Here is a 13691-nt window from a genome sequence, read left to right on the forward strand (position 1 = left end):
TTTTGATATACTATTCTGTCGTAAAACATGCCCAAGGCTTTAAACTTTACATTTCCTACTTCATCTATAGTTTATTATTGTAAACTATTTAGGTTTATTAAAAAAATGCAAAATATATAGTTGCATACCAAAGGTTAAAACATACATAAATTATCAAAGAGGTTATTTATTCAAAACTTTTCTACAAAAAAAAAAAAGATCAAAAGTTCTCACCTGTACTGTCAAACTCGGTGCATTTCTTAGCTTTAATCATGGCTGCCAGCTCCCCAAGCATTTTCTGTTGTTCTGAAGAAAGCCCACTGCCTATAAGCACAAGAAGTCTATCTCTACGTTGCCCAGTATTCTCCTGTTGGTGAAAAAGGTGAAGCCACAATAGCACAAAATAAACAAACATATATTCAAAGACTAGGAGACATAAAACACAATTTCACTTGATGGAAGAGTGAATTTCATTATTAAGCTTACTCTATTTAATAATTCTGAAAGATTTATATGGAATTTGCATTCAGAACTTTTTCAAAGCATTTTTTTTTTTTTTTTTTTTTTTTTTTGGTACCGGGGATTGAACTCAGGTCCTTGCACTTGCAAGGCAGGCCACCGAACCGCTGAGCTAAATCCCTGGCCCCAGAGCATTTTAATAACCTATTTCTATTTATCTTGTTTTCCTCCAAAGAAAACATAAATTCATCCCTGACCATTAGAAAAATGTAAATTAAAATAAAACTGAAATTCTACTTTACTCCAGAAAGAATGGCCATTATCAAGAAATTAAATAATAAATGCTGGTAAGACTGTAGGGGAAAAGGAATCCTTCTACACTGTTGGTGGGAATGTAAACAAGTACATTCACTAAGGAAATTCCTCAAAAAACTAAAATTAAAGATTTCACTTGATTCAGCTATTCCCCTTCTAGGTATCTCCTGAAAGAGTTCAAGACATAATATGACAGTGATACATGGATACCTATATTTATAGCAGTACAATTCATGCTAGTTTAATTTTGGAAGCAACCTGTATATCCATCAACAGATGAATGAATTAATAAAATGTGGTATTTACACACAGTGGAGTACTACTACTCTGTCATAAAGAAAGACCTTGAGATCACAATGTTAAATGAAATATATCAGAAACACAAGTTTAAATATCGTATAGTTTCTCTTAAATGAGAGGCCCAAAATATAAATTAAGAATGAAATAAAAGATAATATGAAGAAGGGAGACAGAACTTTTTCAATGAGAAGGGGATCAAGAGTTGGAGGAATGGGAGAAGGGGATGAAAAGAGACTTAAGATGTGTCATGTACATGTGCCAACTCCTCAAAAGGAATGTAAATATTATGTACTACAAATACGTACTAATTAAAAAAACAAATTGGGGTCTCTATGATGTTAAACTCAGTCTATTTAAATTTATCTAAAAAGTCAAAAAACACTAAGGCTTCTAGAATGGGACAGACTCCAAAGAAAGAAAGAAAAAAAATTACCAGATAGTAACCTCTCAAAAAAAATAGACAAGAGAATCGAAAAGTTAGATCAGATCTATGAATAGTGAGAAATGCATGCCACTCAAAAGGAGAAGTGCCCTAACAAAAATTAGTATTTTTGATCTAATATCTGGACTCAGAATTTATAAGAGGCAAGAAAAGACAGAATAAAGAGAAGGTCCCAATAGAGACATAAATACTCTAAGTGAAAGATTCAAATAAACAATGACATAGTGGCTGTAAGAAATTTAATAAACTGAGGGCCAGGGATTTAGCTTAGTGGTTCTACCACCCGCCTCCTAAGTACAAGGACCCAAGTTTGATCCCTGGTGCCCCCCCAAAAAAATGGATTTGAGAGTTAGCTAAAAGTCACCCAATAAAAGAGAAGTTAACAATCCAGTGAAGAAAAGGTAAATCAGCACTACTGTATTAAAGGATCAAATGCACTATGAATACCTACATTGGCTATCAGAGCTTTCTAACATGAGAAAAACAATGAGGCACAACCACGAGTTCAGTTCAGGAACTAGATGAGAGACAGTTAAGTTTTTAAATATTCATTTTACATATCAGAATACTAACAGCTTATTAGTCTCATACCACACATGTATCACATCTAAAATGTTGGCTACATCTATGAACAGATTGATTCAGCTTAGTAATTCATTCACTCAAAATATAAGTGAAAGTTTATTAAAACATCTTTAAATTAGTTCATAAAAACAGAATTTAGAAATTTTTAAATCATAGTATTTACCACTTAAAAGTTCAGCTACCTAAATTAAAGGTTCTGGCAGCAAATATTTTATTGGTTGTGTTACACATCCCCACACACATATTTTTAATCATACTTCTATACATGCATCTTTCCTAGCCACTAAATTATCAGATGATGTAATAAGCCTCAGTGTGCTTATGAATTGTTCAATTACTATACTATGGTATAGTATAGTATTTAATATTTAAAGTTATATTAAAAATTCTTGCCAGTCATACAAGTGTCATAAAACAGCTCTAAATAAAATGCATTACTTCTCAATTTATGCAACTCCACTTGAGATAAATTAGTTCTTTGCACAAAACACAAGAGAAAAGATATAATTTCTAAATATAGCACGTGATACTATTTGTACCGACCAAGGAAAGCACCAAAGTGGGTCAAGCACTTTCCTATCACAGTTTTAAATTTGCATAAAAAATAGAAACTAGCACTAATTTCTTACAGTTAAGGAAGGCTATAAAAAAAAACAGAGCAAACAGCTGCCAAGCCAAATGTCTGATTTGGGGCAGGGCAGCATGCAAGTTGGGGATGTGATTTCAGTAGAGAATTCGCAGAACCACAAGGCTTTAAAGAGGTTCAAAGAAATATCCCAAGGGTTCAATACCTTGATGTTATAGGGATTAGATATTATATTCGTCAGCATTAAACTCTCAAAATTCAGTGTGGTACTTCTGCTTAGATTAAGTCACTAATTATTCTTAGTAAATAAGTTTATCACAAATGGGGTTAAAAATCTGGAAATAATAAAAAGGACAAAAGACTGCTCAAAATGGATCATGGGAAGAGACATCCCACAATGAACATAGCCAGCAGCTTTATAGATCTTTGAAATCAGAGGCTGCGTTTCAGTCAAAGCAGTACCTTCTAATAGCCGGGAACCTTTACCTAAAATAAATAAGAATTCTAGATGGGAAGCAAATGATTTGAAACTCTACCCACCTATCACCCCCCTCCTTCACGATGTCCCCTTCAGGAGCTTCAGCAGCTCCTCAGAATTATCTTAGAAAACACTGAAAGGTTTCTGGACTTAGCTACCAAGCATCTGTTCTCGCTGCAGGGGCAAGAATGTGCCACACCACACTCTCTGGTGCTTATTTGCACAGTCAACATATATACACTTATTGAGCTCTCAGGATTTGCCGGATACTGTTCCTGAGGTCAGAGCTACTGACATAAACAAAATAGTTTCAGCCCTCAGAGTTTATATTCTTGTTAAAGAGGGTGAAACAAGAAAACAAAGTAAAAATAGCTGATGTCAGACAATCAGTGGTACAATAAAACAAAGCAGGAGCAGGCATAAACAGCACTGAAAGCTGCTATTTATTACAGTGGTACCGTTGGATTTGAAGGGTGTGAGGATGCAGGCCATGGGAACATCTGGCTCTCCACATCCATTCTTGAAGGAAAATAGCTGTAGTTAATGCTGAAGACTGGATGAAGTAAGCACACCTGTGGAATCAAGATCCAGCCTGCCCACCCATGTGGGGCAGTTGGTGGGTAGTCAGAGGAGGCAGATCCCAGAGCTTCCATGTTAAAGACTGCACATAATGAAACAACCCTTCAACTTACAAAGACTGGTTACCATTCATCAGCTTTTCTTAGCTGTGTATCAACCATTAAGACTATAAATGACAAGACTCACAGGTCATGTCCATATGACACGTAAAAAGTATGAAGTTTCTGACAAGTGAAGATACAAATCCTTCCCCTTTTTTGAAGGTCATTGCCATCCTTAGAATTCAAAATTATAATAAAGATATCTTTATCTCTGACACATTTAAGATAACCTTTCTCCAGCTTCTACATATAAAGAACACTGGCCAATGAAAACTTAAATATGCTATATTCTGCCAGGGGAGTTCAAGCACAAATGAATAAAATAAGTATCAGTTTATGCTTATTAAGTATGGAACAACTGAATAAGAACTGACTCAAGACTTAAGAAATTTGAGATATAACTGGTCCATTAAAATAAATTTTTTTAAATGTCTGGTTAATAACCCTGGGCAAAGCACAACCTTTCTAGGTCTCAGTTTTCTCACGTGTAAAAGGAGGGAATTAAACTGCTGACTTTTAGGTTCACCTGTAGTTCATTTTGAAAACTTTAATTTGGAGCACATTTATAAGCCTAAAAAGGCTGAAGCAGAAGAAAAGCAGCTTTTGGAATAAAGGTAAGTAACGCTTGGCTATGAAATTATAACTGCCTCCGACTCCTTTCATAACTTAAAACAATGATATCAAGCACTACCCACCATCCTTCCTGGACAGTAGTCTCCTCAGAATGGCCCTAGCTCTAAGCTCATCTCTTTGTGCCATGTGAGCAATCACTAAGCTAAGCTACCCAAGAGTCCACCATCTCTACCCTTCCCCTTGCTCTACCTCTCCCTTCATCTCTCTTTCCCTCTGGTGCTCTAACTCTCTGTGTGTAGGTCACTCCAACCCTTCTTCTTTCTCCATTCTCACATTACTACTACCACACATAATTCCAGACATCATCATTTCACTCACAGAAATGCAGCAGCCTCCTGGTCAGCCTGTCTCTTCAGACTCCCAACTATCCCTGACCAGAAGGTGTTCCTATTAAGTCTAAATTGCCTGATCTCTATCAGGGAATTCAAGACTTTTACAGTTGACCCCAACCCAGTTCTTCACTCTGAATTCCACTTTAATATACCTATGCTCCTCTTGCATTGAACTCTATAGAGCCTCAAAGTTCTGGAGTCCTTAGATTGTGATTGCCTGCCCCTTGGGTGAAACAGTGCTGGTTGTTCACACAAAATCCATTCCTCATATTCTCCATGCTAAGAGAAGCTCAGTTCTGTCTGGCATTGACTCAAGGACTGATCTGCTCTCTTACCCTGGAGTATGTCAAAACCAATTTGTAATCAGTTCTCACCAATAAGACACAGGGTCCTCAGCAAGGTTCCTGGAAAAGACTTTAATGCTTCTCTTTTAGCTGGCCACTATCACATCTAGAACTGTGGCCATCATCTCATAACCACCAAGGGAGATTGGTAAGAACACATCTGCCAAATTGAGGATGGCAAAGTAAACGAGCAGAAAGAATCAGGGTCCTCGAGCAGCTCTCCAACATTAGAATTATCTTTGAAATAATAAAATGTCTTTATGAATCTGAGAATATTTTTATTTGCAGCCAAAACATTCTATCATATACTCTGCTAAAAATCTTACCCTTAAAAGACTTAGACACATCAAGCTCCTCCTGACCCAGCCTGAAGTTAACTTCTTCCTTCTCTGTGATTCTACTGAACATTTTAGCAGATTCTATTACAAATTTATTACAATGTATAGTAAAATTTTTACATCTATATTCCCCAGTAAGACATGGGATAAGGAAAAGGCATGCTTTTCACCTCTGCTTATACCTCTCTCCTAAGCTCCAGACTTACATACACAACTAATTCCATTTCTCCAGTCGAGGTCTTGCAGAAATAAAATTGGCAAAGGCAAGCTGGACAGATTCCCCTCCCCATGGCAGCAATGACATCACATGCTAATTCCTCTCTTCCCACGCTTCATGTATAACCTATCAGAAAGCCCTATTGGCATTAACCCAAATGTATATACTAAACTTTCTGACTTCTTATAATCTCCACTGTCATTCCCTTAATTCAGGCCACGATGGTATCCTTCTCCTGTCACAATAAACAGTTGTTAGTGATGGCTCTGCTCTTGCCATATAGTCTCTTATGAAGCAGCCAGGACTGATCTTTTTTTTTGGGGGGGGGTTACCAGGGATGGAACTCAGGTCCTTGCGCTTGCAAGGACAGTGGCAGAACCACTGAGGTAAATCTCCGGCCCCAGGGTGATCTTTAAAGCAAAAAATCCAAACATGTCTTTCTAGTGCTTTTAATCCTTTCAAAATTTTCCCACTACTCTTAGGTATTCAGTGGTCTCCAGGTTCCTTCTAACCTACAAACATACTGGGCTCATCCAGTCAGAGCCTATATACTGTCTGTCAGAATATTACTTGGCTGCCCCCTCCTCACCATTACATTTTTGTTTTTGTTTGTGTACTGAGGTAAATCTCCGGCCCCAGGGTGATCTTTAAAGCAAAAAATCCAAACATGTCTTTCTAGTGCTTTTAATCCTTTCAAAATTTTCCCACTACTCTTAGGTATTCAGTGGTCTCCAGGTTCCTTCTAACCTACAAACATACTGGGCTCATCCAGTCAGAGCCTATATACTGTCTGTCAGAATATTACTTGGGCGCCCCCTCCTCACCATTACATTTTTGTTTGTTTGTTTGTTTGTTTGTTTTCCCAGTACTGGCAATTGAACCTAGAGCCTTCAGGCTGAGGTGCATCTGTACCTCCAGCCCCTTTCTTCTTTACTTTTAATTTTGAGAGAGTGTCTTGCTAAGTTGCTCAAGCTGGCTTGAACTTGTTGAGCCTCTTGCCTCAGCCTCCCAGAGTTCTGAGATTATAAGTATGCACCACTAACCTTGGTTAGCATTCAGATTTGAATTAAAATCAGTTCTCAAGACTGGTGAGGACTGCCCAGCTGTATGGTACCCCTGCAACATCATCCCTCACCCCCTGCTCTTGGGCCTCCTGGTTGTGCTGGTACCTGGATCCACATTGCAGAGGTACAGGTGGTCATAAAGGCCTTTGCACTGAGCTCCAGAAGATAGAACAGAAGTGAATACCTAGAATAAAGGTATACCAGACCTCTGTAATTGGTAAGTTGAAGAGATCACTACTTTCCATCAGAACTTGAAATATCTTCAGGGGAAGGTAGCTGAAACCTGCCATAGAACCTTGCAGAGTTCAACCCTGCAGGTCAGGGAGCTCAAGTTGGGCCTTGCAGCCAGAATTCAGCCTGAATCTCAGCAGTCTACCCTTGGCTAGCTGAGACTATATGACTTGGTCCTACACATTGCTGCCCACATTGTCTACTGTGACGGCAGAGATACACCCTGAAAGAGTGTATTTTAAAATTTTTTTAAAAACTTACTTTTATTATTTTAAATTTTATTTATTTTAAAATTTATTTAAAATTTTATTTTAAAATTTTATTTTTTCCCAATGTCTTGCTCACCCACATTGTTATCTCCCTTTTTGTTCCTATTCCTGCCCTAATTCAGATTTCTTCTTTCTCTTTTCTTTTTCCTTCTGTCCAGTGTTATTAGTTTCAAAGGAAAGTGAGTACAATTTATAGCTTCCCTATTACTGTTAAGTTGTTCTACTGTTGTCTTTGTTCTTGCACTGTCTTTCCTTCCCTCTTAACTTCAACAGTTTTCTAGAGTTTGTGTGATCATCCTGTGTTCTCTCTGGCTTCACTTGAAACGTTCTCTTATCCTTCTACCTATCTATTCCTGTCCTCCCAACTCCTTCTATGTCCCCATCCTGAAGGGTAAAGTTGCTATATTGAAGAGTTTATTCATTATAAACATATTTTGGGCTGGTCCTCAATTTTTATTTCATTCACATGGTTAAAGGTGATAGATCAATAACCCCCACAAATGGTCAATTTCTAACCTGTGCTTGATGCTGTGTTGCTGATTGTATCATCAAATGGTCTAAAGGGTTGTGACTGATTAATAAGTTGTCCTTTCTGATATTATAAAAATAAGAGTTTCTGAGTCATTAGAGACTGAAAACCTAAAGAGCAGCTATATCAGGAAGATCAAACTACTAACCCAGGAATTAAACCAAGGACAGCACCAACAAAAAATAAAAATGAGAAAACACTTAAGCAAGGCACAAATACAGACTTACAGTTCACCAATGGCAAATTCTAGGGGAAACGAGAAGTCTGACAATCAACCACCAGGACACCCTGAACTCATAGGACAGGAAGTAACAAAACAGATGAATCAGGCTCTAGAAAATTCAAAACAGAAATAATTTCCCAAATAAGTACAGAGATTGTGAGCAGAATGAAAGACATGATTAGAGACTCTAGAACAGAAACAGACAAAAAAAAAAAAAGATGATTTCAGAACCGTGATAGAAGCCATGAATGTCCAGCTTAGGAAAGAAATGGAATCCATGAAAGGGATTCAAACAGATCCAGATTTAAAATTCTATTAAAAGCATTTGCAGCAGAATGAATTAATGTGAAGATAGAATTTCAGACACAGAGGACAGGATCGCTGTCAGTGACCATGAAATGAGAGATCTCTTAAAAACATAAGGGATCATGAGAAATCGATACAACTTTTAGATGATGCAAAGAAGAGTAAGACTGATAGGAATCCATAAAATAGCAGGAGAAAGTACAAATGACATAAAATCAGTTCTCTGAAGATCCTCAACAGACCTAGAAGAGTGCCCTTTCAGAACCCAACACCTGTACCCAATTGTGCTCCACACAATCTTCAAATACTGAAGTTATTTTATTTATATTATTGTAGATATTGTCTTTTTTTTTACTTCTCACTAGCAAGTAAATTCCTTAAAGAGTTCTATCAGTCATATTCATTGTTGTACGAATGCTGCCTAAAATACAGATAAGTATTTCTTGATAGTCTTATTCTGCTTATGTCTTTGAATCCACAGTAGCTAATACTCAGGAAGTACTCAATAATTGGTGAATGAAAGCAATCTGCTAACTGGAAATTTTTTCATTACGTTCCTTTCACAAGCAATTTCAATGAAAGATATAAATGTCCCAATGCTAAATCTATACTTACTACTGAACAATGACCAGTTGAGGATGATTGATTCTTCTCTGGTAGCAGCAACAGTGATTTCACATTTTCATTGTCTGTACAATCCACGGGCCGCAGACCAAATATGTTACTGATAAAATAAGTGCAGATGGGTTTAAGTAAATAAAATGTGACTTGATTCTTACCAAAATAAATGTACTGGTGGAACAGTTTTTTTAACACCCTTAATGATACACAACTTTAACTAAATGATTCAGAACTCACAATAGGCATAAGCACTGAATATCACTAGCTGCTGAATTCAACAGAGAAAAGATGTGAAATTTCAATTTAACATTAGATCATTATAGAGTATTTTAAAATATATTTTAATCAACATATGAATTTTTATACAATTCTGCATTCTTCTGTATTCCTATTCATATTTCAAAATATAATTTCGTAATCATTAATCATTATGGATGGGATGTTTTCACATGGAAATATAAGTCATCTTCTAAAGCTATTACAGGCTTTATAGTCTGTATAAACAAATACAAGATTAGATAAATTCACAGGATAAACATTTAGATCCATGAGAAGGAAAACTACCACATGATAAACATTAAAATAGTGAACAGGGAGCATTTTAAAAATTAATTTCAATGTGTATAATCTACAATAACCACAACCATACTTTACAGACAACAAAAACAGAAAGGAATAGGCTCCAATGACTTGGACTAAGATCACATTTTCCTTGTTTGTTCCATTAATATTCCATATTGCTCATATTTAGTCTTGTAGTTATAAGTAAACTGTTAAAATTAGAAGACTATCTACTATTATACTGCCTTATACAGTAGTATCATGGTACCCACTGTTAATTGGTTCCAGGAGGCACAGAGTAGGAAACAAATTGTACTAAACAAACTGTTTTGGCTGGAAAAAGTAGTAAGTCATGAAGGAATCCACACCAACAAGCTCTGGCTTGCATGTTGCACACCAAATTCAACGAGTTTAAAAGCAGTTGAATATCAAGGTATGTGTGACTGTACATGGCTTCAATATATTATTTTAAGATAGTATACTATGGCAGTTAAGTTTTTAAAATGAACATCTATTTATAATCTTTTATGGTTTTTGATGCTATGATATAAATATAAAATGTGATAGCTATCATTACAGTTCAAGAGGGCTGGGGATGTATTTCAGTGAGAGATACCTTGCCAAAGCCCTGGGTTCCTTCCATCTACAGTATCACAAATAAAAATTTACACAAGGGCCACGAATTTAGCTCAGTGGTGCCACTGCCCTTGCAAGCACAAAGACCTGAGTTCAATCCCCAGTACAAAAAAAAAAGAAAAAGAAAAAGAAAAATGCAATGTGTTAAACAGAATATAAATAATAAACATGGTGAAATACAGATTTTATAAACTATTGAGTGTGTAGAAAAAGGTCCACAAGGAAACAGTGATACATAAGGAAAAGAAGGAAAGTGTCAACTGATACTGCACAGAGGTCACATACACGAGGGATGTAAGCCCCTACGAAGTTGAGAGACAAGGTCATCACTGGCCATCACTTTGATGGCACAGTGGGAAAAAAAGCTAGTGATTAGGATAAGAAATGGGTCACAACAAAATGCGTTTCAATGACTGTTATTCATAACCATCAGGTTCAGTCACTCCTTTTTTTTGGACAGTGCTGGATAAATGCTGAAAAGTTTGTATGTATTCTCAAATTCCACTGTAAGCTCAGGTCAACACTGTTTTGGCAAAGTCCTCCAGCCAAAGAAAATTGCAATTGATTGCATTTCAGCTTCCTGGTTTATCACAAAGTAACAAAAGTCACTGTTCACAAAGAGAGCAGACAATCTCAGAATATTTCAGAAGATTTTCATTCACCTTATTTGATAATTCCCAATTTCACAATCTAAATCATTATGCTCACATACCAGTAATACAATCTCCTCACACATATATGCTATCAATATGAAAATCCAAAAAGAGAAATCTTGAGTTAAAGAACCAATATTCTAGTTCTTAAACCATCAAGGGCAAAATGGATAACAAGAAAAGGGTTACAACAACATAAGGGCATTTTCACAAACTGATTTTATACCTCAAAGAAAGAAAATGCCAATCAAGTGCATTTTTAATGCACAGTAAGTGGATGACATCAGTATAGTTATTTTAAACAAACACACATAGAAGTCCATAACAACATGAAAACCCATTAAGTCAAAATGCTCCTCCAAGTATCATCAGCTACTCAGCACTTTAAATCAAAAAATAACAGAACAATTATCTGAACCAGTCAGGAGCTTTTGCCTTCTAAAGAAGTGTTTTGTAAAATGACAGGCAGGATTACTATTTACATGTAGGACCCTTACTACACAAAGTGTACTATCTCCTACATCCTTAGAGCATGTAGTGTCTCCACATAGATTACGGATGGCTTCTGCTTATACAAAAGTTGCTTTAGCTCTTCTGTACTGATAGCAAATTAAAGAGTGGTATGTTGTAAATGCTACAGATGACAGATAATCAATTAAAACAGCCCTACATCATGGGAGAAGGAACCAACTCAATTATCACATTGCTTATGCTTTGTTTTCAACCACTCTACTGTGGAATCAGACAGTTTACATGTAGAAAAACCACAGCAATAGATGGGGAATATCTAAGATCTCTTCTTTATTATGTGGGCATAAGAAAGGTGTGCTTTCTTCTTACAATGATTTGACTGGACTAACATATTGGTTATAGGTCTAGTGTGAAAAATCAATTCAAAATGCACAGAATTATATTTCCTTTGTAAAAAAAATATTTACTGAAGATACTAAGGAAGAACAAAGACAAATCACACATCACAAATATCAGGCACTACCAATGTGATGGTTAACTGCAGACAGTGATAAATCAGTTATTCTCCATCATTATATTAAGTTTTTTTTTTTTTTAAAGATTTACTGCAACATAGTTGGGCAAAGTGACAAACACTTGTAATCCCAACACTCAGGAAGCTGAAGAAGGAAGACCACCACAAGTTCAACGCCAGCCTAGATACATAGTGAGTTCAAAGCCAGCCTGAACTACTACTACACAGGGAGATCCTGTCTGGAAAAAAAAAAAAAAGTTTACTGCAACAGCATGAACTCAAGAATAAAATCAATGCTTTGCTACTTTATTAGACTGTGTTACAAAGAAAGATTAGAGAATAATTTTTTTAAAAATGTAATTATAATATGTGCTGTTATTTTCTGGCATTAAACCTAAAGCCTTAACACTCAAATTAGATATTCTGGAAAGCTATTTTAAGATAGAAAACAATGCCCTTGCCTATGATCTTACTGAGGACAAATTCTCATTAGTAAGTATCAAACGGGTAAGTCTAAACCAAAGCACAAGTAGTAAGATGAAATGTGGATAGATTCCCAAGAAGGTGAAGAACACAGCAGTAAATGAAATGGTCTGGAGCCCGGGACTAGAAACTGGGATACTGAGATGAAGGTGAAGAGCCTGAGTAAGGAATCTCTACACTGCTCAAGTGTATGGGTCTGATGGAAGTTCTATTAAGCTAAATAAAGAGTTGAATCACTTGGTGTTCAAGTGCAGGGGGCAAATACAACACAAAAAAACAATAAAAATCAGCATAAGGCAATGCACTAGAGCTAGAGGTAAAGACAGAGCACAGCTGTGAAAATCCACAGACACGTGTCTACTAGCTTAAACTATATAGGTCAACGCAACACCAATATATTTAAAGACATTATCAGGATATAGAAAAATGTCAACATCTTAACTACTAAATTTACATGCAGTTCATGATAACGTATTAACTTTCACATGGACCGCTTTTGACAATTCAGTTCTTTAATGACCTATCAAAAACAGACACCTAGAATTCGGTGAATTTTTACATGATTATATATAAATAATATACTTTATATATAGTAAATCCCAAGAATTACATTTTCTTTAGGTTACCAAAGTATTTTAAATGATCTTTAACCAAGAGGATACCCTTCAATTACATTTTTTTCCCTATTTTTTTACAATACAGTGCACTGGAAGATTATGAGTTCTTTTTTCCTCTCTAACGTATTCCTGCCATATTTCTTTTGCTGTGATTTTAAATCATAGTTCAGAAAATGTTTCATATAAAAACCTTTAAAGACACAGATTATAAATTTTTAAAACCTTAACAGAAGATCTAAGTGTTCATAAGATTCTATTTATATGGCCAGGGATTTAGCTCAGTGGTGCAGTGCCTGCCTCTCAAGTACAAGGGTCCTGAGTTCGATCCCCAGTACCAAAACATACATACATATAAGATAAATATTTCGCAACTAGCAACAAGTATTTATCTGATATACAAAAAATGAGTATACATGTTTGTACACACAAAGTTATAAACATTGCTTTTTAATCAGTTTGAAGACTATTAACTCATTAAATAAGTCCCTGTTTTCTTTGTGGGGACAGGGGGGAGTTGGTACCAGGGATCAAACTCAGGTCCTAGCACTTGTGAGCCGGGCAGCGGCACCACTAAGCTAAATCCCCAGTCCAAGTCTCTTTTCTTAATGTGCCAAAAATTCTTTCAGGTGTTAATGGACCCATGCCACAAAAAGTTGTTTCTGTCTTCATGTAACTCAGGGAGCAAAACAAAAAGATGCACATAAAGGAAAAGTGAAATCTAGTGACGCTTTTCAGAGCTTTCTGGAAAAGGAAAGAGACAAGTGTATGAAGGCCTTTGAGTGTAAAAGCATGGCAAATCAGAAATATATATATTTTTAATACATA

The 13691-nt window shown here is 36.1% G+C and overlaps 1 protein-coding gene across 1 annotated transcript in view; it reads right to left on the reverse strand.

The window, feature by feature from the left end:
• The window catches only part of Bard1 (BRCA1 associated RING domain 1), a 50490-nt gene that overhangs the window by 14170 nt on the left and 22629 nt on the right, over positions 1 to 13691 (reverse strand). The window contains exons 7-8 of the mRNA XM_010616030.2: positions 8926 to 9034; positions 214 to 346 (exon numbers count right to left, since the gene is read on the reverse strand). Of these exons, the coding sequence (XP_010614332.1) occupies positions 214 to 346; positions 8926 to 9034 (242 nt within the window). The remainder of the gene's footprint in view (positions 1 to 213; positions 347 to 8925; positions 9035 to 13691) is intronic.

The sequence above is a fragment of the Fukomys damarensis genome, unplaced genomic scaffold (assembly GCF_012274545.1).
Source record: "Fukomys damarensis isolate Sample0158 unplaced genomic scaffold, DMR_v1.0_HiC HiC_scaffold_16, whole genome shotgun sequence".
NCBI lineage: Eukaryota > Metazoa > Chordata > Mammalia > Rodentia > Bathyergidae > Fukomys > Fukomys damarensis.